Source organism: Equus quagga, chromosome 14 (assembly GCF_021613505.1).
Source record: "Equus quagga isolate Etosha38 chromosome 14, UCLA_HA_Equagga_1.0, whole genome shotgun sequence".
NCBI lineage: Eukaryota > Metazoa > Chordata > Mammalia > Perissodactyla > Equidae > Equus > Equus quagga.
Genome location: NC_060280.1, coordinates 5,258,155 through 5,284,250, shown reverse-complemented (window position 1 = coordinate 5,284,250; position 26,096 = coordinate 5,258,155). Strand labels below are relative to the sequence as shown.

At 36.3% G+C, this 26,096-nt stretch overlaps 1 protein-coding gene across 1 annotated transcript in view; it reads left to right on the top strand.

The window, feature by feature from the left end:
* The window catches only part of ANO3 (anoctamin 3), a 293,456-nt gene extending 272,038 nt beyond the window's left edge, over positions 1–21,418 (top strand). The window contains exons 21-27 of the mRNA XM_046685171.1: positions 1,633–1,730; positions 4,402–4,535; positions 5,421–5,573; positions 8,948–9,095; positions 13,225–13,305; positions 13,484–13,589; positions 18,044–21,418. Coding sequence (XP_046541127.1) covers positions 1,633–1,730; positions 4,402–4,535; positions 5,421–5,573; positions 8,948–9,095; positions 13,225–13,305; positions 13,484–13,589; positions 18,044–18,226 — 903 coding nt within the window. The 3' untranslated portion in view covers positions 18,227–21,418. The remainder of the gene's footprint in view (positions 1–1,632; positions 1,731–4,401; positions 4,536–5,420; positions 5,574–8,947; positions 9,096–13,224; positions 13,306–13,483; positions 13,590–18,043) is intronic.
* Positions 21,419–26,096: the final 4,678 nt, after the last annotated feature.

The window sequence follows — 26,096 nt, the reverse complement described above, 5'->3', positions numbered from 1 at the left end:
AATGTTTAATAAAAATCTAAAAAAGCAGAGGACAGAGAGAAGGCGAAATTGGGATCATGCTGACAAACTATTTTGTGGCATGTTTTTATTACATAAAAATACATTATAATATATGTAGATGGTTCCTCTCCAGGAGGTAGAGCTTAACACCTGTCCCCCATCTTGAGAGTGGGCTAGACTTAATGACTCACTTCTAAAGAAAAGGTAGAAAAAGGGAAATGAGTAACTTTGCAGTGGAAGCACCTGGCAAACACTACAGCAACCAAGTGATGAAGGTTAATGTCACGAGTGATATCTTGTGGATATCATGTAGCCCCTGATGAGACGCGATGCAAATGACACTTCACCTCTGTGATCCACCTCCACCCCTCAAATACGTAACCCCAGTCTAAATGTGTGAAAACACCAGACAAACCCAGACTGGGGAATTTTCCACAGGATACTTGTCCAGAAGGCCTCAAACCTGTCAAGGATATGAAAAACTGAGAAACTGTCTAGACCAGAGGAGACTGGGGAGACATGACAAATAAATGCAATGGGGTATCTTGGATTGGGTCCTGGAGCAGAAAGAGGGTATTAATTGAAAAACTGGTGAATTATAAATAAAATCTGGAGTTTAGTTAATAGCAATATACTAATGTCAGTTTCTTAGCTTTGATAAATATACCTTGGTACTGTAAGGGGCAATGGGGAGAATTGAGTGAGAGGTGTGCAGACACTCTCTGTACTATCTTTGAAAATTTTCTAATAATTTAAAATTATTCTGAGATAAAAAGGTTATTTTAAAAGAATATATTATAAACATTTTGCCATAGAATTAAAGATTTTTCTATCTCCTGATTGATAATGGATATATAGATTCCAGAACATTCATTAAATGTGATCATGCCTAACACAGAGGTTGGTAGATAGTAAGTGCTCATTAAAATTTAGATTCCTTGTTATTGCTGTTATAATTTTCATCAATATTCCAATATAATTCCTGAAAACTTCCTTATCAAGTGTCCTCATACTTGTTGTTTCTTCCGTGTTCTTCTTTTCTTTTTTTTTAAAGATTTTTTTTTTCCTTTTTCTCCCCAAAGCCCCCCAGCACATAGTTGTATGTTCTTCGTTGTGGGTCCTTCTAGTTGTGGCATGTGGGACGCTGCCTCAGCGTGGTTTGATGAGCAGTGCCATGTCCGCGCCCAGGATTCGAACCAACGAAGCACTGGGCCTCTGGCAGCGGAGCGCGTGGACTTAACCACTCAGCCACTGGGCCAGCCCCTTTAAAATGATTTTTTTTTTAAAGATTTTATTTTTTTCCTTTTTCTCCCCAAAGCCCCCCAGTACATAGTTGTATATTCTTTGTTGTGGGTCCTTCTAGTTGTGGCATGTGAGACACTGCCTCAGCGTGGTTTGATGAGCAGTGCCATGTCCACACCCAGGATTCGAACCAACGAAACACTGGGTCGCCTGCAGTGGGGCGCGCGAACTCAACCACTCGGCCATGGGGCCAGCCCCCGTGTTCTTATTTTCTTTATGCATTGAGATAATGTGACCTGGTTTTAGAGTTGGCTATACAGTCTGAAGGGGGGGATGTTTAAGCCAGCCCAGAAGAGCAAGATCATTATTATTATTGTTGTTCTGTTTCAGTGTCATCCTAGTGGCTGTTTGATAGACCTCTGCCTCCAGATGGGAGTGATCATGTTTTTGAAGCAAATATGGAACAACTTCATGGAACTGGGATATCCGTGAGCACTTATTTTTAAATTTGCCTTTTATATATTTACAAAGAAGAAAGATAGAGGTAGTGTGAATAGTTGTTAAAAATTTGCACTTGGTAATCAGATAGCTGAGGGCTCAGGTCCTGCTCTGCTCCTCACTAAATGGAGGCCCGTGTGTAAGTTCATAAACCTGTCTGAGCCTCAGTTTTCACACCTCTAAGATGGGATCCACAGCTATATCCATCTCAAGAACAGTTGAAGGATTAAAGGGAATAATGGATGTGGAGTAACTGGTACTCTGTTCAACACATCAAGACACTCGTTCCTGTCCTTGAAACATCATTGATAGTCCAGGTTCTTGAGGATAAAAATAACTCTCTGGTTTCTTTCGGCTACCAAAAAACCGAGGTGATTGTTGTTTAATTAAAGAGAGTGTCCATCTGCGCCCCCCACGCCCAAAGAGAATAAAACAAAGGTAAAATCCTGGATGGGGAAGTTTTGTACTCTTTGTTACACCAAAAAAAGAAAAAAATCATTAGAACAGGATTATTGTGATAACATCAAAATAAGAGCGTTCTATTTTAACCATTTAGATAAGTTTTAACTGTCTGTGAAATGCTGACGTAGAAGGATGCTGAATGCCTACTTTTACATCTATTAAAATATATTATCCTTTAGAATACAGTGAAATACAGTGTATTTAGAATAATGTGATATGGATGCTTTGAGGCCTAATCAAGTTTAAACACATGACTATTTTAAGAAATTTCCTAATTATGAGGGAAGAACTTGCTAATTGGTGATATAAATAGCTTAGGCTTAGTCATCAAATTATACCATGCTTCTTTCTCCTTTTTGGCCCACAAATGGTATCAGGACATTTCTGAGCAGAGATCTTGGGGCTGCACAGGTGATATTAACCCTGAAATCTACTGTAAAGTATTGTGTTAAATTGCAGGCAGTCTTAGAGCGTAGACTATGAAATTACTGAGACCAAGTTCAGATTCCTTCTCTGTCCCTATAAGCTAAAGATGCTTATAATTTACTTGACCTCTCTGAGACATTATGTTTTTTTATTTGTAAAATAAAGGGTTTATAAAAATTAAATGAGGTGAGCCAATGGTCTTTAAACCTTTTAAAATAACTGACAGAACATTTTGTAAAGAGATTTTATGCATATACTCAATTTTCAAAACAGATTAAAATCAATCTCTTCTAAATGAAGAAAGAAGAAGAATGAAGGATTGGGGAGCCCAGTCCATTCTTCATATCTCTTCCTATCCTTGGCTCACCTCTTTGAAACACGGGCTTTGGGAAAATCATATGAAAATACCTGAGGAAGTTAGGTATCCAGTGCCTAGCATAGGATCTTACATGCTGTGGGTACTTCATAAGCACTGACAAGGTGTTGTAGGGCTCATTATAGTATTAAGAATGATTCTTGTTCTCATTATCCATGGACTTCTGTATCTACCATGCACTTTGGACAGCACATTTTCACCATGGCCTTGCCCAAGTGGTCACCGTGGATTGCATATATCAAATCCCAGGGGTATTACGACACAGGACATCCTGTTGGTGTTTTTCCAATAGCAGGGCAAAGACCTTGTTGAAGAAAATCTACAGGAGTGGACCAGTCATAAAAGCAATGATTTTCAAACTTTTAAGCCATAATTCTCTTTCTTCAGGTGAAATCTTAAGCAGAACTGAAATAAACAAAATATAAACAAACAGCCCTGACTGAATTCAGAACTCCTGGCCCCTTTTTCTTCTCCACATGGAGCTTGAGAGACCATCTCCATGGGAGGCACGTTGAAGCACTGCCTGATGCTTTGGTCCCGCTGTGGTTGTTCTTCCAACTCCCACTGAAGCTCTAGGTCCATGATAATTAAAATTTAGAGTTAGGTACTGTTCTCCAAGTCCTCTGAGATTCACCTTATCCTAGAGGTAATTTTCATCTAACTCCTAAAATAATTCATTACCCAGAAGTCCACAATATCTGCATACCAAGATGTTTCTGTGACATAATTTCAAAACTGCCCCTGGGCTAGGAAAAAGAGTATTGTTACTTCCTTTCCAAGTCTGAGAAATGGACTCAGACACAGATCCATTGCCTGAAAATTACTCTTCACTGTAGTAGCAGAACGTAATCATTAACAGTCCAACCCTTCATGTTTATAAACTCAGAAAAGTGAAGTGACTTGATAAAAGTAACACAGCTAATGCATTGCAGGTTAGGGACTAGAACTTGCATCTTTTGAAACCCTATCTAGGGCTCAGTTATTGAGTGTGGAACATGATTTTACTCATGTTCAGAGAGCACAGCCCAAAAGATTTTGGGTTATAAGCAATGAAGGGCTCAGATCCAACCACAACAGGCAACATAAGTATTTTCTAGATAGGGGTGGGGGAAGGAATCATAGAAATGGATGTTTGTCTGATCAGTATCAGGAAGCACCTAAATGTATGGGAGGTTAAATTCCCAGATAAATATGTAGATGTTTACAGAGTCTGGGAAGGCTGAGGCCTGCTCCCATGCTGAACTTGGAAGTTGAGACCATGCAGATATCTCCATTTCTCAGGAATGCTTAGTGTAGTCCCAGAGTAGTTGGTGTTTTTCTTTTCTTAACACATTATAAATTGGTTACCAGTTGCTTAAGTAAGAGCTCAGAAGCCCTTTGTCTGCCCTGTGATGTAGGTTGATCCAGAACTGGTGGTCACGACATAAAATTAAGCAAGAAATACAAAACGCTTCTATACCTCAGTGGGAAAATGATTGGAATCTGCAGCCCATGAATATTCACGGACTAATGGATGAGTACTTAGAAATGGGTAAGGAAGGAACCTTCTGCAGAGCTATTTGGCCTTCTTGATACTGTTTTTCTATTTCACACAGACTTTGGTTCAAGAGAGAAAACTATCTCTCTCCTTTCTGACCCCATGTGTTCTAAAACACATCTGTACCTTTATCTCAGCAGAGCTAGAGAGGATTTTAAGGCAGTGCCCTTGGAAGGCTCCCACGCTTTGCCCTCCATCAGCCATCACGCTTTACCAAAATGAAGGTTTTTCTCATAGGAAAGCACTTAGCTTTTGAAGAAGTATTTTAAAGGAACAAAATAAAGTAGAACCCATTCCTATACTAACAAATGTACCATCCTACCCAAATACAGCAATAATTCTTTCTCACAATAAACCTTTGCACAGACTCAGTCTGAGTTTTGGCTTCTTTGAGAAACTTGCTTAATTATATTAAAAAAAATAAAGATTCCCATTCCAACTGTTAAAATCTGCTGTGTGTTGTCCTGACATTTGCTTTTTCTCCACCTTCAGTTTCCTTATCTATTAAAAGAGAGGGCAACAGTAGGTCTCTTGGTCCCTTCCAGAGCTAGGCATTTTTCTTCACGGCCTCCTCTTTGACTTCTTGTTTCTTTACTCTTCCTTCATGCTGTCACCATGGTATAGAGGGGAAAGCACAGGGACGTTCCATCTATTGAGATCTGAGTGTGAATGCAGGTTTTATAATTTTCTAGCAATCTACCCTTTAGCAAGTTTACTGAATGTGTATGAGCTATGGTTTCCTCTACTGTAAAATAGGATACACGTTTTTACCTTTAGGGATGCTGGAAAGCTTAAGGGTGATTTATATAAAACACCAAGAAGGTACTCAGTAAGTGATGCTGTTGATAGCACTAATTTTCCCACGCTCTCCCTTTGCAGTCTTGCAGTTTGGTTTTACCACCATCTTTGTTGCCGCTTTCCCTCTGGCTCCTCTTTTGGCTTTGTTAAACAATATCATTGAGCTCAGACTGGATGCATACAAATTTGTCACCCAGTGGCGGAGGCCTCTGCCAGCCCGAGCAACTAACATAGGTAAGATTCAGAAATTCAGTGGTTTTTGCATTGCTGAGGCCAACAGTGGGCTTGATCTTGCTCAGCACCATGTGGGTTTCCATTGCCGGGCTCCCTTCCAACCATAACAAAGCTGAGCAGTTTTAGTCATCAAAAGGAGGAAATGAACACTAACTTAGCTGAGAGTAGATTCATACTAAACATGCTATTTCATAAACTTCTTTGTAACTAAAAATGATCTCATGTGTATCTTTCCATGTTAATAAATACAGCTCTGCCTCGTTCTTTATAATTGCTACACATATTTCTGTTATATGTTGTACTGATTTAAAAACAATCAGTCCTCTAACTAGGGATGTTTGGATTGCTTCAGTTCTTCACTGTTATAAACAACACTTAGGTGAACATCTTCGTACATACTTTGTCTGATTATTCCTCAAGATAAATTCCTGGGATGGAGCTCCTGTGTCAAAGAGCATGTACATTTAAAATTTTGATAATTTTTCAACATGTTCTCCAGAAATATTGTGCCAATTTGTACTCCCACCCTAAGTGAATGGATGCCCATTTCTCCATTTCCTCCACCACTCCAGGTATAAGAAGGGGTTTTTGGCTTTTTTGGTTTTTGTGTGTGTGTGTGTGTGTGTTATTGTTCCATCCTCAACAATCTGAGGAAGAAAAAATGACATCTTGTTATATTTTACTTGCTTTTTTATAACTATGAGATTAAATATACATAAATATATTTGTGTTTCTTCTTTACTAATTGTGTTTATCCCCTTGGCCATTGTATCTGATTTGGTCATCTTTATCTCATATTAAGAATATTAACCTTTGCTATACAAGTTGTAGACATTTTCAAATAGTGGTTTGTGTCACGAATAAGGTTTTAAAATGTGTGTATAATCAAATTGATATATCTCTCTTATAGTTGCTATTATTTATGGCATTCTTAGAAAGTTCCTTTAGAACTCATGAGTTTTCACCCATTGTTTTAATTCTTCTTTCATATTTTAGATGTATGTGTGCTGTTTAGTTTTTGTTTGTTTGTTGGCATTTTATGATTTTATTTAAATGGTTGATCTATTTGGAATTTGTTGTTAATAAAGGGGTTGAAATTAAGACCTAGCTTTTTTTTCCTAGTGGATAACCAATTGTCCCAAACCATTTATTAAATAGATCCATCTTTTTTTAAACTTATTTGAAATATCTCTGTTAGCTTATACTAAATTCTATATAAACTTAGGTGTATTTCTAGAGTCTTCATTTATCCTATTGACATGACTACTTATTCTTGGCATACTGTTTGCTGTAGTTTTATAATAGAAATTCTAAGTATATGGAAACACAAATACATAATTTTTCTTTTCTTTTTTGGGAATTTTCTGGCTCATATTGCAAGATTACCTTTTCAGTTAATTTTACTCACTTAGATGTATTCCATAACCAACAAAGTCTATTTAAAATATACTAACCTGTAAAGATTTAATGCCATTCAACTTGAGTTCTCATTTTTTGAAGGAATAAAATTATGGCTCTTATTTAATCTGGATATATTTATTATTTCATTATTTAAATAATGTAAACACATTAAAGAAAATCTAGAAAATAAATCAAAGAAAAAAGGTCCCATTACAGCTTTAGATAGTGGTTAGTGCACCTTCCAATGCATAGATTATTACTTTTTCAACTTTGCAGGATTGCCTTGTTCAAACCAGCAACACAAGGGTATCAAATCAACAATCCTTCTCCCCTTTCCCTTTCCCTTCCACCACAGGAAGTCGATGGTATCAATTAGGCATGTGTCCTTTGTCAATGTTCTTCTTGTTCATACAAGAATACAAAAAAATATTTATGCACATATATAGGATCCTCCAACTCAAAACACATTGGTATAATTCATTTTAATAGAGTAGTAATATTCATAGTATGGATATACCATAAATTTATAGTCATTAACTTAACTTCCCCACTACACGCAGGAATAACCATACATAAATATAGCTATAGATAAATATAGATATAGACATAAATATATATATATCTAGTATCAATATATGGGTATATTCAGTGTATCTGTAGTATAGATTGCAGAAAGTAGGCCTACTGCATTAAAATGTATTCATATTTTAATTTTAAAAGATATCAGGTTAATTACCACAAATGTTGTAACAAGTCATACTTCAAACAGCTATGTACAAGAGTTTCTGTTTCCATAACCCCTAAATAGCTCTGGATGGTATAAGACTTTCAAATCTTCAACAGCCTGGTAGATTAAAAAAAACTTAGTTTTTGAAGGACATTTCTCTGATTGCTAGTGATTGAAAACTTTTTAATATATTTATTGGCTATTTGCATTTCCATTGCAAATTGCTCATTTGTATTCTTTGCCCATTTTTCTCTTGGGTGGTTTACCTTATTAAAATTTTAGGACATTTTGTTTGTTATGTATAATAACCCTTTGTCTGTTTTTTTTGAAGCAAATATTTTCTCCCTGGCTCTTGTTTCTTTTAACTGAATATCATTACTCTTGTAAAAGTAAATGTTAAATTTTGATGGGCTCAAATATTGTTTTTTTAGTGAATTCTGACTTCTTGTCTTATGATCTTTCCCACTAGTAAATGTTAATGTCTTTTTTATTTTTGCTTTTTTCAATACAACTCAATGTAGCCACATTATGAAGATTTTCAAAAACAAAGAAGGTTGGGGGAGGGGAGTTGCAGGCTTATCAATCACCTGTAGCACTTTTGCTTATTCCTTTCCAGGACTTTCTTTTTTCATATAGATATTTTTAAAGCCAATTTTAGTCCTATTTGAAACATCAGTTTTGACTGTAGTCAATGGTATGTTAATACTATATACAATTTCAAAGCCTTTTTGTGTGTCTGTATGATGCCAGATTGGCCTCTTAAGAAGCAGAAAACATCAACTAGAGATTTGCAGGTCTTAAAACCAAACTAGTTTTACTTTTTTGTATTTTACTTTAAAAAGGTGCTTGACAAAGATGAAGGCAAAACCTATAGTGAATATAGATATTTCACATTTTACACAGTGATGCAGAACTTGGAAATTTTTTGTTGTTTGTATTACCTCAGCAAGTTCTGCACGTTAGGCTTTGAAGAATCTTAAGCAACTGCGCCATGTCTCATCATTACAGATATGAACCAATTCTTATGAGATTTTAGTGTTCAGATCTCTCTAGATGGGGTCTGCCGTCCCTCTGTGGAAAAGTACTCGATGGCTGTAATATCTATAGTGAGATGCTACACTGAGAAAGTAAATAATGGACAGAGCTGTGGTTCCAATATTAGTAAAACATTCTTTCCAGAATAAGATTGATTTGAAGGTTTTAATTTTTCCATTTTATTCACTATCTTTAATCTTTCTCCTTCTAGGTATCTGGTATGGAATTCTTGAAGGAATTGGTATATTGGCTGTGATCACCAATGCCTTTGTAATTGCTATTACATCTGATTACATCCCACGTTTTGTCTATGAATACAAATATGGCCCCTGTGCAAATCATCTTGGAGATGGTGAAAAGTGAGGTTGAAATTTACACATTTTCCTGAAACATTTTGTTTGTAATTAAAATGGGAACTTATTGGGAAGTTTTGTTCTGTGACTATTAAGGGCAATGTTTCTGATCATTGCATTTATAATGTTTGTTGGATGAAATCAAGCGGGATAAAAAGGGTGACAGTGTTTTTTACAGCAAATAATTTTAGAGTCTCTCTCTGTTTTTACTTGTAAATGCATCACTGGTATCAAAATGTTAAAAACATTATAATGTGTGTAGAAGTCAAATTTAGAACTGGAAGTGAACTTAGAAATCATCCAGTACAGTCTTATGACTCTACAGATGGGGACATTGAGGCCCACGCTAGTTAATCAAATTACTGAAAGGAATAAAGCTAGTTTGTAAGGAGAAACAGGATGTGAAGGTACTGTCAGCTATATCACTAGAGATTTTTCAAAAGGAATTTACAGCTAGGGATTTTAAGGTACAGAAAATGTTCCTAGACCTGTTTTCTTCTTCTTGTTAAAATTTAAATCCACATTTTAGAGCACATTTTCTCAACCTCTGCACTATTGACATTTTAGACCAAATAATTTTGTATTTGGCGGGGTACGTGTCGTGTGTAGTGTAGGACGTTTAGCAGCATTGCTGGCCTCTGTCTGGTAGATACCAATAGCAACCTCCCTACTCCCCAAGTTGTGACAACCAAAATTGTGTCCAGACTTTGTCAAATATCCCCTAGGGGACAGAATCACCCAGTTTAGAACCATGCTTTAGGAGATACGGATTTTTCATATATTTCCTTCTTGAAAGCAGGTATTAGGGAAGAATGCAAGAAAGCCCTGGACTTGGGGAACAGCGAGAAATTGGAGTTTTAGCTGGAGATTAGCCTTTGGTGTGGAAGTAGTGACAGGAGAAGCTGCATCTCCTGCCCTCGGGAGCAGCTTTGGGCGTGTATCTTATCCCATGCAGGACACATACCCCGGGTTTAGAATGAAATCAGCCCTTAGCTCTGCCGATGAACTGGTGTTTTCTCGGAACACTGAAACGCTTTTCTGAACACAAACGTCTCAACCTTTCAGACAGTCAAGAAAAGCATGCGATTGATTTTGTATTTTGGAGTCTAGTCAGGGGATTTTAACTTGAAGTCCAACACCCTGGGATCTAGTTCTAACTTAGCCTTTTACTAAATGACTAATCATCAATCTGGACCTACGATTAAGAAATGGGGTCTAAGGTAACATTTTAGGAACTATTTACAAAACAGTATATATATAAGTAAAGGGGTTTAGTATTCAAAGTGAAAAACCTAAACAGTCCCTTTTTTCTGAATATAAATGATCTAGAAGCAGATTTTAAGGGTTTAAAATACGTAGGCATGTTTGGCAGCCCTCTGCCTTAAAGCATTATTTGCTGGTGTCTCTGCTGCCACCTGGTGGCAGATCATAATAGGATTGGTTGGTACCTGCTCTGTTTACATTTCAGGTCCTGCCTTTCATGCACCTGTCCTCAGCTCCTTATTCAGTGACTAGTGATGTAGAATAATGTCAAGAAGAGATATAGAGGGCTTATGTGAGGTTGAAACAACACATTCATAGGGGCATCCTGTTTAATTTTTTCCAGGTTTGCTTCGCAGCTAAACTGGAGTAGATTCGTACAGATAGGAGAATTTCACAGCAAGGTGGCAAAGGGACGAGATGGCAATGGAAGGGAGGGTATTGGCGAGAGAGCAGTTGAAATGATAAATTGTGAGGTCTGGGATGGATGGGAAGGGAGTGAAGCCGGTGTGTCCCTGCACTGGAGAATCCAGGGTTTAGGTGAGACAGTTGTGGATTTGAATCCAGGTTCTAAGAATGGTTTGTCCTGGGGCAGTGGTTCTCGGTGGTGGTCTGCAGGACTCCTTCAGAGTCCAGGAGGTCAATGCTATTTCCACAATAATACTAAGATATTATTTGCTTTTTTCACCATGTTAACATTTCCACAGATGGTGCAAAAGCAATTGTGGATAAAATTTTCTGGTTTTGCATAACTCAAGGCAGTGGCACCAAAAAGTACTAGTATTGATTGTATTCCTCACTGTATAATCACCATTTTTAAAATGCCAGTAAGGAATTTCAGAATGTCCTTGATGAAACAGTAATAATTATTAATTTTATCGAGTCTCCACCCTTGAATGATTGTCTTTTCAATATTCTATTTGATAAAATACAAAATGTGCATAAAGTATTTTACTGTATGCTGAAGTATGATGGTGTTACAAAGAAAAGCACTATGTGCTTGTTGGATTTGCAAAGTAAGCAAACTTTTTTTATCATGAAATAAGGATTGCCAAACTATGATTATTCAGACTTGGGTGTTTAGCAGACACTCTTTTATTAAAATGCACAAAACTAGCTTGTCATTTTAAAGAAAATAATTGATGGTATTTGTTGCCATTAATAAAGTTCAAGGTTTGAAGTGAAAATTAGAATTTTGGATGACTTTATCTACCACTGTGAGCTTAAAAGTTTCTTAGTACTTACAAATTTCTTTTTCTGATAAAAATCAATGGAGATATTAATGAGTGTGATTTTTCATAGTCTGTAGTAGAAGTGTGTCAATATTTGGAAGATCTGCATAATTCAGGGAAAATATCTTCCAAATGACCCATATTTGATGTCACAAAATCATGCATGGGTAAAGATGAATTCGAAGTACAAGATAGACCAACGGATTTTAATGTAAAATCCATATGAAAATTTCATTGATACTTTAAGATTCTCCCACATTGCAACTAAATTTTAAGAAATGACCACATGTACAGCTTTGGTGTAATATCAAAGAAAAATATCAACAATTATCTGAAATGCTATGAAAATAGTCCTCCTTTTCTCAACTACTTATCTGTGTGAGGCCAGATTCTCTATTTACTCTTCAACCAGAACAGCATGTTGCGTCAGGTTTAATGCAGAATCCGTGTGAGAATCTAGCTTTCTCCTGTTAAGACAGGTACCAAAGGGATTTGCAAACAGGTACAACAATGTCATTCTTCTCACTACATTTTTTTCTTTTGGAAAATCTCGATATTTTTCTTAAAAATGAGTTATTTATGTTAACTTATACTGGATTTGGTAGTTATTTTAAATGGATTAATAGATAAATATTTTCTAAATTTCTCAGTTTTAATTTCTAATATGTTAATTTTTTTTTTTTTTTTTTGAGGAAGATTAGCCCTGGGCTAACATCTGCTGCCAATCCTCCTCTTTTTTGCTGAGGAAGACTGGCCCTGAGCTAACATCTGTGCCCATCTTCCTCTACTTTATATGTGGGACGCCTACCACAACATGGCTTGCCAAGTGGTGCCATGTCCACACCCGGGATCCGAACCGGTGAACCCCGGGCCGCCGAAGCAGAATGTGCGAACTTAACTGCTGTGCCACCAGGCTGGCCCTTCTAATATGTTAAATTTTAATGGATATACCCATACGCAAAAACCTCAATAATTTTTAAAAATATACATAGTAACTGGGATCAAAAATTCAGGGAATTTTAGGCCTAAAGAAAGTTATTTAGTGTCTATAAACCTTAGTTCTTTAATCTGTATGATGAAGATAATGATATATATGTTCTAAGGTTATTGTAAAAGTTAACCCTGACCACTGTTTAATACCTAACCATCAGGATAGGAATTTTTATCTGTTTTGCTCATTGTTGAATATCAAGGCATCTAAAATTTTTCTAACAAATCGATAGGTCCTCAAAAAATACATATTGAACAAGTTAATAAATAAATCACAAATAAACAAGTTTATTGATTGGCTCCTTAATTATAATTAATCACATAACATTATATGCATGTACATCTATGGAACATATGTTTATAGGGTTTTAATGCATAGGAAGTAATTACCACAATGCCTAGTGTATGGTATACACTTAAATGTAAGGGCGAGGCAGGACTATTGGGGGAAAGTAGAGGACGAGAGTCTGTCTCAGCAAGCTACAAGGACAGACGTAGTGGACATTAGGGAATAGAATCGGAGAGCTGGGTTGCTAGGAGTTAACTAGCATGAAAGGAATAATGGCCCTTATTAAATCCTGTCATTTGTGACAAAGAAATTGGACTAGAAATTTATGAATCTCTGAATCACTGGTACTTTTCTTTTCTCCCAGCTGTTTGAAGGGCTATGTCAACAACAGCCTATCCTTCTTTGACCTGAGTGAGCTTGGGATGGGGAAATCAGGTTATTGCAGGTACTTCCTTATGAATTATTGTTATCTTTTCTTCTTGCTTCACTCTTCCATCTCCTCCCTTCAACACGTAAATGAGCCCATTTAACCTGTCATTTTGGAATTTTGGGAAATCAAGAACATTTGGGGCCTCCACACTTTGGTCTCTGTACTTCAAATTCTTTGTTTTCGTGGACTTTAGGTACCGAGACTACAGAGGTCCCCCTTGGAGTTCCAAACCGTATGAGTTCACCTTACAATACTGGCACATCCTCGCTGCTCGACTGGCCTTCATCATCGTGTTTGAGGTTAGTCACGGGCGAGGAGAATCGCTGTAGGCAACCACTTTTAAACTGATGTGTTAGTTGCCTCTTTGAAGACTTCCAAAGAAGACTTGAGTATATCCCAGTGAAAGGTTCGGGTGTAATGACACAGCTATAAAAAGTGCAAAAAGCAAGAGCTGGAAAATGGAAGAAGGTAGATTAGTGGGTATTTATACCAGAAAACTAGGATGAAAGAAGCTCCTCATAGTTGAACTGAAAACTTAGTTTGAGCCTCCTAGTCACCAAATTTAGAAAGGAAAGGATGGTTATCACCTGATAGAGGAATCCATATCTATTAATCAGGATAGAGAACCTTATTTTCTGAACAATCAACTCTAATTACAGTCAGTCGCGTGTATTTGTACACGAGACATTGCATAATTCAACAAACTATGCCTGAGAACACTTATAAAAAGTGCATAGATTTTGATTATCAGAGTCATGCAATAATATTAGATTAGTTCTGAGAAGAAATTTTAAGAGATGCTACAGTTTTATTTCCTGGCCTAGCATATAACCAGCTTGGTACCATGAAGAACTTACCACGGAATATATTGAGTATCTATTCTCTAAGGTACCACTTAGGATCTATGGAAAAACTTTAAATGCATCTGTTTCCTATGGCCAAAATTACACAGAAACAAAGATTACCATATGTAAGACTTCTGGAAAAAGTCTTTTTTTTTCTTTGAGGAGATTAGCCCTGAGCTAACATCTGCCACCAATCCTCCGCTTTTTGCTGAGGAAGATTGACCTTGAGCTAACATCTGTGCCCATCTTCCTCTACTTTATTTGTGGGACACTTACCACAGCATGGCTTGCCAAGCAGTGCGTAGGTCCAGGTCCAGGATCCAAACTGGCGAACCCCGGGCCACTGAAGCAGAGCAGGCAACCTTACCTGCCTTGTTAAAGGCACCTGTTCCTCCTAAGTGCTCTCCAAAAAGTGCTTCAAATTTTGTAAGGAAATGTCCTTCATGTGTAAAGTGAAATGCTTTCCTCTAAGGTTTAATCCAGGACTAAATTCTATCACTTAATAACTGTATGGGCCTATAAAAATGTCTTCTGATGACGTGTGAGTTTCTGCTTTATTACAGGTGGCATAAGAGTTTAACCTTGTTTCCAATCCAGTGATTCTAAAAAGTCTTTTTTTATTGTGTGTGTGTGTTTTTAATGTACACTATTTTCTTATTCTTCACCTTCTTTTGGAACTCAGATTTACAGACTGAGTTAATCAGATGCCTTAGTTCACAGCATCCTGTCATCGTGGAGCCATCTGATTCCTTCTTTGTTCTTTTCCTCTTAATTTGCATTACTAACTCCATCACCTATCCACTCCAAATGCACCCACTTTCTTTTCTTCAAGGGGATTTTTCCACTTGTTTATTTAGATATATGTTTGTTTATAAAAATACATATATAGTATTATTTTGAGTGTTTTTTTCAAAATTATTTCAAAGGTATCATGTAATAACTCACTTTTATCTCTTCTTCATTTTACTTTTTTAGATCTAGAGAGCGATCTATCTGTGAGGTCTATCCATCTTTAGATAATTTCTTTTACCTACTTATGGTATTTCATCAAATTTAAATACCATATTCCCCGATGGATGGATACTTAGGCCTGCAACAATTCTCTCTACCTCAATAAATCTCCTCTTAAGAATTTTGGACATGTTAACTTGTAAACGCATTTAAGAGTTTTCAGGAATATTATACTCAGGTGTGGAATTGTTAGCGTATATGCATACGCAGTTTCGTGGCATACTGACAGATTGCTCTCCAAAATTCCCTTAGATTTTCACCAGATTTTCATATCATCTGAATTTCTAATATTTTCCATTGGATAAGAGTAAGGTAATATTTTACCTTAATTTTTTTTGTTTTAATCTGTTTGCTAATGACATTGACCATCATTTTTAGAACTAGAAAGCCATTTTGGTTTCCTTTTCTGTAAATTTATAAACTTGATCCATTTTTAGTTGAATTTCCAGTTTATTGTTGCCAAATTTCAAGATCTCCTTATATATTCTACATACTAGCTAGTTAAAATTCTACATATTCACTAGTTATAAACATAGATATCTTTTCCATGTCCATGACCTGTTAATTTTCTCTGTAAACAGATAATGTTTAATTTTAATGTAGTCAAGCCCATCATTGTTTTCCTTTTATGGTTTGTGTTTATTTTTTGTAGTTTATTTAGGAAATTTTTCTCAGTATTCAATTCAAAAAGATATTCTACTACATTTTTTACAAAATTTTATAGTCTTACCTATCACATGTCTTTAAGATATCTGGAGTTTTTATAGAGTCTGAAGGTAAAGCTTGTTTTCCTTATTCTCCATAGAGTGAGGTAATTTTTGTATCACTATTTGCTAATTAATCTATTGTTTATCCACTGAGTTGTGAATCCATTTCAGTAATATTCCCACTTCCTGTGCATGCATGGGTGTATCCCAGCCTCGAGATTCTGATTCATTTCTCCATTTGTTTGTTCCTCGGTCACCGTCACGCTATTTAAATGCTGTGCTTTGTAATATTGTACATCTTCATATCTGATAAAGCAAGCCACTACCTGCTCCTGCCACATTTGCTCTTATTTTTTAAAATTGCCTCAGGGATTTGGAGTTATTAATCATGTAAATTTTAGAAGCCGTTTTCAAGTTTCTGCAAATATCATGCAAGGATTTTGGTTGGAATTACATTTGTAAGAATCAAATTTTGACTTATTTACAAAATATATGCTGTTTCATTAATGAACACGGAATTTATTTAAATCATTCTTGTATCCTCTAATAGAATTTTAAAATATTCTCCTTCTTGTTTGTTCCTTTTTATTTCTAGAAACTTTGTAGATATTTTGTTACTGTTATGAACACTATCTTATCCTCCATTATACATTTTGCTTGATTTTTGCTCATGTGCTGGAACGCTAGTGGTCCTTCTAAGATGAGCTTAATTCCTTGTTTAAGTCTCTTACTGGTTCTAATATTCTGTCAAATCTGTTGGGTTGTCTTTTCAAATAATAATACCAGGTGCAGATAATGGCAGTTTTGTCGCTTCACGTCCAGGGTTTATGCCTCATTTCTTTTGCTTGCCCTTTTCTGTTGCTGGAAATTTATGTGTGGCGTCCAGCAGCAGTGCTGTGAGTAACTGTGGCTTCTTTCCAACTTTAGTGGAAATACTTCTGATTTTTTTCCTTTAAGTTTGATGTTTGCTATAGGTTTTTCGTTTAAGATAAATTCTATCAGTTTAAGAAAATTGTCATGTGTTACTTGTTATAAAAGTGTTTTGATAAATGGGTATTAAATTTTAGATTTTTAATAAACAGATTTCCTCCTTACTATTGAACTATCCCTGCATCTCTCTCTGTGTGAATCAGTTTATAGGGTCATTTATTACCATCGTTTAGGACTTGGCGCGTATTCTTTACTAATTTAAATTGTAAGGAATGTTTTAAATTTTTATTTCTGTACTCTTGAGACACATTGCTGGACATTTCTATGAATATCAAATATCTGGTCAGGAAAGGAGCTCCTGATCTGCTTTTCTACAAGAAAATAAGAAGTGCTTCATAATAATTAGGAGGTGATATTTCAGTATGCTTATACTGTGCCACGCTCTCCTTTAAGCCCTTCACATATATTTACTCATTTAGTCCTCGTACCAACCTTTAAGAGATTGTATTATTGCCACTATTTTAGAGAAGAGACACAGAGAACGTAGGTGAATTGCATAAGGTTACCCAGCTAGTGACTGTCAGAGCAGGGGTCAGACATAGGCAGTCTCATTCAGCATGTGTACTTTTAACTACTGGCATATTCCCTCTTGATTTTTGTTCCTGCTTGTTTTTATACAATACTTTTGTCAGTCTGTTTTTAAGAATGTAATATATTTTTATCATGAAAGAATTATTTAATAGAGATAAAATATTTAAAGCAATTTTAATGATATATGAATTTAATAGAGCAGAAATTCTGAAAAATATGTGTGCTTGAGGTTGACCCCCAATCCCAGCATCACAGGCAGACTATCTCCTGGGTTATTTATACGCTGTGTATTACAATCTATCAGACGTGGGTTTTCCCTGGATGGGAACTTTCTCATCCGTGTATGACAGTGCATGTCGTAATAGTACTGTATAATATATGAGGATTTTATAGATGCGAATGGAAGATTCATTCAGTGTTTATAAAGTGATATCAACATGTGTCAATGAAAACAGGAAACAATTCTTTGTTTCCTCCTAATAATTATGTGATGGAAGGCAACAGTAAGATTCCCAATATAATTTCTGAAAGTATTAATACTTTAGATGGTACATACTGAGTTCTGATGCTTGACTATAAGGCAAATGCAACATTGTTTATGATTGTTCTGTTTTATAATTAGCATTTCAGAATCTTTGAAAAGCATACTTTCCCCTCTTAAATTTGCAGCACCTTGTTTTCGGGATCAAGTCAATCATCGCATACCTGATTCCAGACGTACCAAAGCACCTGTATGACCGAATACGACGGGAGAAGTACCTTGTCCAAGAAATGATGTATGAGGCTGAACTAGAACACTTGCAACAAGAGCGGAGAAAAAGTGGTCATCCTATTCACCACGAATGGCCTTAGCTGATACCTGGTGCCCACAGGGGCAACACCATTAGTGGGAATGACGGCAACTTCAAATTCTAGGTGGGATCTAGGAGAAAGGTATACCTGGCAAACCATATGTGTAGTATGCTACTTGGAAATGCCTCACAGTCATCTCTGGGATTAGAATATCCAGGCTTCTAGGGAAGATAAAGATGACTCATGACCCTAAAAAATGGTTAGATTGGCATTGCAGGAAGCCAGGATCAAATCCTCAGAGCCAGCCTCAGGGAATTGTGAGTTAGAGACCTCCACCTTCCATCAGCTGCAGTGTAGCAGGAAGGGTGATGGGGAGGTTTCTAGAGACAGATTTCCATGTAAATATTCACAAGCCAAGCATGACTGAATGGATCGTGTGGTTTTCACTCACACGCTAATCTGACTTTGGAAGCTTAGGTGGAGTTGAGATACTTACAAGAAATGACTTAAAGCCGTGATTGCCGTTGCTGCCAGAACTCCCCGCCCCGTGAGCTTACAGGTTTATAGGAATTCCCCTTGTTTCTTGCTGAGATTATGGATCTGTGCCACAGAGAATTTATGCTGGTTAACATGGACTATGCAGTTGAAGAGCTGCGCATCACATTCAGTAATCGAACCAAAACTCTAAGATTCTGAAAAGACTACCATTCGTTGAAATAATGTTCTTTGCATTGGCTACATTCAATCTGTTTTATCACTTGCAGAAACAGTTGCACTTCCTTTTTTTTTTTCTTTTGCTAAATGCCAATAGAGCCACATACTTATAAAATATGGGTATTTATTCTCATATCATTTAGAACACAACTAATTCATATTTTACTGCAGAAGGCTCTTTTATAGTATCTTTTATTTTTCCCTCCCTGATTTATCACAACAGGTCCCACAGGATAACTTAAAATGCTGTAAATATGTTGGTTTTCCTTGTACCTTTGCACCTTGACAAATACATAATGCAAGTTACCATTTATGCAGCTCTGAGACGAGTTACACAGCCTGCCATTGTGACTTGTTTATTCAAGACAACAGAAGCCAGATGCTTGCAACACGTGCTTTTCCAAGTGTGTACTCTTGCTCATGAGCTAATGAAAACGATGCATGAATATAAATTTATATTTGTAAAAAAAAATCGTTTTTTGAGTTTCATCTTCTTTTCATTACTGAAGGGGGCTCTCTGTTATTATTTCTTTCACAGGTTGATTTGGCTTATGTTTGAAGACGCTCTAGAAACAAAGTCAAATTAATTGTGAAAGACATCATTTTGCTTTGTTGTGGAATTGCGATTTCAGTGTCAGCTCAGTATCTGTGAGCGTGACTGTTCACAGACTGATGAAATGGGAATGATGGAACTTAAGCTAAAGGAAGTCTGGTGGAGGCATAAGCTATGGGGGCAGCATGGGAACTATTAGAAGAGTTGAATTATGGAAATGTATGGTGGAAATCAAGACACTTTCCTTGCAAAACAATCAAAATTAATCTCAGTTTTCCTTTCCTGGGAATCACACATACTCACACATTCATACATATCTATGATTATTATGATTATTTGTCCAATTAATTTTTGTCTGATTAAACAAAGCACAGTTATCTCCAAAATGTATAAAGACCAGATTACACACAGTATAACTAAAACAACTTTGTATCCATGCTGTGGTTTCTCTAGTAGGAAAACTATCAAGTTTCTCTTATTATGTTTATAATTCTAACACTGATTTTTTTTTGACTTTTCCTTCTTTCTCTCGAGAGAAAAGCCAATAAGATTATGGTTGTTGGTTGGTTGGTTGGTTTTTGTCAGAAATATTCAGTTCCAGACTTGCCCCTTGATTCTGAGCAAGAGGAAGGACCTCAGACTCTCAACTCCTCTCACCAGTTCTCGCCACATGAGACTCCTCCATTCAACTTCCACAGAGGTTCTCTTTCTGCCATCTGCTTACTCATAGCAACTAATTCCACTAAAGACACAAAAGAGTTTTAAGCTCCTCCATTTTTGTGGTGTCTGCATTTCCTTTTCTTTGTTAGTTAAATGTATACACATGCCTGAGAATAAATACGCTCTATGCCTGTTGAAGACATCTGTGAACTTGACATAAAGACTGTATGTCTTTACCAAATTAAAGACACGAGACAAAGGCATTTGTCATACAGTAGAGCAAAGAATAAAGATAGTCATGACCTTGAAAATTCTTTTCATTCTGAGTTATTTTTATATAACCACTCTGTTTAAAATCATATTGATTGCTTAGAAAAATATGAAAAGAGAAAGGTGTTTTCAACAACAAAATTATAACACATTGATTTAGAAAATATTTCTAATATTTTTTGAAACCGATGGAAAAATGGAGAAACAATGAAAAATTATCTGAAAGTTTCCTTTTCTGAAATCATACAGTAGAATATAGCTATGCCTTCATCAATGTTGACAGAAAAATGTTGACAGCCTTCACAGATTGTTAGTTTTAGGTCACTCTGCTTTAGATGAGATAAATATTTTATATCATGGTTTTCATATGAATACAAATTATTTCTCGAAGATTTATATAGGACACACTATTCTCAGGAATTCTGTATTACATGAATGCTGCTTATATATTTTCATATTCTAAAACATTGTCTTTTCAAGGAAATAAGTAATATATATGTGCATGTAGTCTGCCTCGCCAAGTTGTTCAGCGCTGAGGCACTTTCCCAGCACAGTGTGTTAAACATGGCTCTGGACCATAGCTGAAATAGTCTGCGCTTGTCTGTGAGTCTGTGCACATACTCTTAGATAAAATGTGACTGCATGATGAGATACAACTTCTGAATGCTGCACATTCTTCCAGAATGACTCTCAGAACAATCTATTGTATAATGGAATGAAAAGAACCTTTTTCACTCAATAAATTATCATGTGATACGGTATTTTTCCTATAATGTGCATGTTAAATTTAATCCTACTTGTTTCTTAAACATTAGGTTGGGATTTGTGGAGTGTGTATGGGGAGAGGGGACTGCCCATTCTTTAGCTCTATAAGGCAATAGTTTCCTATTCTTGTAAGCCCTTAGCCCACTCTTAAAAATTTTGACTTTTTGTCTTCTGATAAACTCATTGTCATCATCAAGTCTTTGCACATGAAAGTGCAGATGGAGTATCATATTGATCCCAGTAATGCTTTGTGCTAACAACAGATGGGAGAGGAAGCTTGATTCATTCTTATAAGGGTAATAATGCTTCTATCACACAGAGGATTTTCTTTTTTCACACTCAGGCTGGCTCTACGAACCACCATCAAAATGTCCTTAGGACAGAAACTTAGCACAAATGTAGTTCATGCCAAGTAGGGCACATGGGGGCACCCTAGACAACTCTCAACAAGAGGTGACCAAATTGCCCATTTTTTCTCCACTTGATAGTCAAAATTGAAAATCCATGTTGCCTGAAGAGTTCCTTGACTGATATGGCTGAATTGATTAGTCTGTCAATTGGGGGCAGGTAGACACAGGCCCAGGATATGGTGCGTGTGTGTGTGTTTGTACACACACACGTTAGGCTTTTTTTTGGCATAAAAACCAGTGAGGACTTATTCTCTGTGAGATATGCCCAATTCAGTCCTACGATGGTCATCGGGTTATTTCCACTCCATTTTCCCCCAAATCGCAAGATTTATAACAGGCTTTCTGGATAGTTGTAGGTTTCATCCAGGGAATCAGTTAACATCTCCTTTCTAGTATTCTCAGTAGCTCAGAAAAGAACATTTTAGAAATGGCCTAAAAAGCCAGCTCCTGATGGAAAGGTGAGCATTTCCCTGGAATTGTTTCTACTCAAAATCTAATGTGCCCACAGTACAGAGCCTGGATGGAATATTGATTGGGCTCTAGCTTGAATCATTGGTCAGTCTTGATTCCTGCCAGCTAGGATTTATATATTTGTAATGATGATAAATTACTTCACCTGAACTTACCATCTGGGTTCATCTGAAAAACCACACCCACAACCACATTTGGTGGTTTTCTTTCTAGAGAACACAAGTGTTATAGCCACTGTGTTCACATCCACACATCGCATTAAGGCATCTTTTTCAGGAAAGAAAAATGAAAGCAGAAAGGTTGGAAGAGAAGAGTCTCCTATTTAGGACCAGATCCAATTTCTTGTACAATCAAAGTCTACTCTCAGGGAGAATAAGCTTCTACATCCAAGCTTACAGCTCTGCGACTGTGCCAGTGTGAGCCCCAGCGCAGTTCTCCCTAGAGAAAGCCTCTTGTTCTGCAGACAGCCGCCCCAGGTGGAAGTCTTGAGCATACCAGTCAGCTCTGTGGATGCTGCTGTACACCTTTCCCCACAAAGGAAGGGGAGAGATTACCAGGCATATACCTATATTGTCTTCCTCAGAAGATTTATTTCTATCTCAATTCTCACTCCCTCTGTGGGAAAAGCAGTGTCTGCTCTCTGTTTTTTCAGAAGGAAAATATTCCTAAATTATTAGTTGAATAACAAAACTTAATGAGATCTAATTAGATATTTCTCACAAAAGTAATTGTCACATGGATGGCTAGCCCCATGTGGTAGTCAAGCTGCCTCAAAAGCTTTAAAATTATTTTGCCAATGTCCATGCCACTCAACACCACCAGGTGAACATGTTAGGCCAAATTTAATATCTTTTCTAACAAACAGTGTGAAAAGACTTTTCCCACTGGCTTTTGCCCAGTATACTTTTGTGATGCTTTTCTCTACGTGAGAAGGAGGGCATTAAATGGCCAGGCAAATCTGATAGCCAAGACAGTGGTAGAAGCAATGTTTTGGGGATGGTGGAAGGGACGTAGGGACTTTCCTAGCAAAGCAGAGACGTCTAAGTTGCAGAATCCTATTTCAGTAGCTGCTGTGCACACACCCTGCCTTCTTTCCAACTGAAAAACAACTGCGATTTAGTCCATCTTTTAACATTCAGAAGAAGTGAAGAATTTTTTTTCTTGTCTTTCTTTATCTATTTTAAGATTTATGAAGCTAAATCTAGTAAGCTTAGTTTACATTGACAACTCAAGCCAAAAAATAAATGTTTCAATTTTCATTGCTGAAGACGAAAGTGCACTTAAAAATATATGCAATTTTATCTTCCTCCGATGTGAGCTTTTGGCTTCCATATTATATTTTTCAAAGAGGAAAGAGCAACTAAAGTCCCATAATTAAGAAGGCAATTTAGGGAGTGCCAGAAGAAACCCAGTGGATTTCTCCAACCATTTTGTTCTCAATAGGAGAAATTATGTTGCAACCGTATATTTAGCCATATGATTTTAAATATTGATTTTTTCTTTGTACTCCCTAATTTTTGATTTGCAAATCAAAAGAACATACATTATGTATTGTTAATCATTAAACATTCCTTCTAAACTCTCATAAGACGTTTTAAAGTGACTTTTAGGAAGCTTTGCTCTGTTGAAATAGATTGAATCAATTTTTAAGGCAGTGTCTTTAGGTCAGCATTCTTGAAAAGAGTCAAGCATAAAGGTACAGAAACCTCTATAATGTAGATTCCAAGTCAGTCAATAACATTGCCTGATTGCTCAGTTCTCTCCAAATTCTCCCTGCCTGTGTTATACTGGTACAAATAAGCAATTTAGGGATTGCTCATTTATTTTCTTACATGGCGATTGCATTAGGGCATTAAATGAATACACTACATAAAATTATTCTTAGCTTTTTAAATGTGTCAACGCAGATTTTGTAATTGGAAACTGGATGTTCTGAACACCTGTGTAGAAAATTGCTTTAAAATTTTCAAAAAACAGATGAATTGTTGTTTCTGAAAATTCCTGAGGACAAATGGGTCAAGGTCCATAAAAGTTATCACCATTATATATCGCTTTTCTTGATTTATAGCAGCCTATTATATTAAGTCAGGAAGTCCTCTAGATGATTACTTCTGTGTGTGTGTGTCCTAAGCTCTTGGATAGCCCGAATATTACAGGAATTATCCAAAACCCAAAACACTGAAAAAGAAGTCATGCTACGTAATACGTCAAGCCTTATTTTGACATCCGTTTGCTAGGTCTCTTGGTAGACCTGCCTTAATCTATTAAGTTTATATAAAAGATTTTAGGGTAGATAACTATTTTGCATTCCACTCCTAACACTGTAAAGAATATTCACATGGATCATTTGAAATCACTTAAATCTGAGCTTACTTTTAAAAGAAATAATTAAAATAATTGTATACCATAATTGTATATCTATACTCATTCTGTAGGCCTTTTTCCTAAAATTAACTCGTTGTATAAAGACAGCATTAAATTTAGAAGTATTCCAGGGCTCTGTGAAAAAGCTGCATAAAATTCTGGAAATACAAAAATATCATCTTGAATTTCCTAGTGATATACAGAAATACCATTATCAAGTAACGTTTTCAATCATAGGGTAGGATTATTTTTCTACTTTGTCATGGGAGTCTCATGAGAGAGCCACACTGATATCCTGACACCCCAAGTAAGGGCCATGTTGTGATTAAGTAACCAAATATTTATAAGCTTAACTCTGTCTTCTAAAGATGCCTGATATTTCAGACACCAAAAATGCAGTTAGAAAAGTGGGCTTGTGAGTTCTCTTAGTCACGTGTTTGTAAATCTAGGTGGATTTGGTCAGCAGTTTGGAATGGAGGAGGAAATAATAGCATTAACTCTTTCCAAGAATTACAAATAAAAGTAACCCATTGCGTGATTCACTATCAATTATGAGTTACACTTGATTAATCTAAAATTTTGTAGAATTTTCATATATATCATTGATAATATCATTTGAATTTTAGTTGTTTGAAAATAGATATTTCTGGGTTATAATGCTCGATAAAAGAAGTTAACTCTGCAGTAAACCCTGCTACCTTGCACTATTAAGATTGAACACATGAGATTTGTAAATACACAGGTGCATATAGAGAGAGCCAAAGTTCTGTAATATTTTTAAATGATTTCTTTCTAAGAGAACAATTAAAGGACGATTCCTCTATTTTTTCTATTTCCTGATCTGGTCTTTGTAATAATGTTTAAGATTGTAATACCATAAAAATATTTCAGTAACATTCTCTTTGCAAGCCCCCTGGTCTGTGGTTTACTTCTTTTTCTCTTTAGAACAAAATGATATAACCCCATAAAATGGCAAAATAATGAAATTTAAATCAAGAAACACTGTTTGAACTGAACAAAGGGAAAAGCCCTTCCCTTCTGTTGTTGTTTAGACAATTGCAGTTGATTTCAGCTGTGTGTTGTGTCACAAACTTGGGTTAAGATGCTGTTTACTTATCAAGGTTTACATGTACAAATGTAATACTTAAATCACAGATACGAATATTGCATTTTTCAGAAATAAACTTGTCTATCTTTTTAACAGTAGTTTTTTTCTTTTTTTTCAAGAATTTAGGACCTTTTGAAAAGTTAAGCTCTGGAAAATCACATTTTATTTAAACTCAGCATTAAAAAGGCTATTGGGCTGGCCTGGTGGCATAGTGGTTAAGTTCTGGTGGTCTACTTTGGCAGCCCAGGGTTCAAGGGTTTGGATCCCAGGTGCAGACCTGTGCCCTGCTCATCAAGCCACGATGTGGTGGTGTCCCACATACAAAAAAGAGGAAGACTGACACAGATGTTAGCTCAGGGACAATCTTCTTCACCAAAAAAGAAAAGGCTACTGTTTGCAAATTTATGGCATGACTTTTAATTTATACCTTATGTTTAGCGTGTTATTTCTAATTCTCAAACTACTTCAGTAATACGTTTATTAAGCCAATACCTTGAAAATCCTGAAGAGAAGCAGTGGAACAATTTAACTTAAAATGAATACTGTAATGGATGCCATTTTCTTCATATATTGCAGACTAACGTATTGAATGTTCCATGAGGGCCAGTCACCATG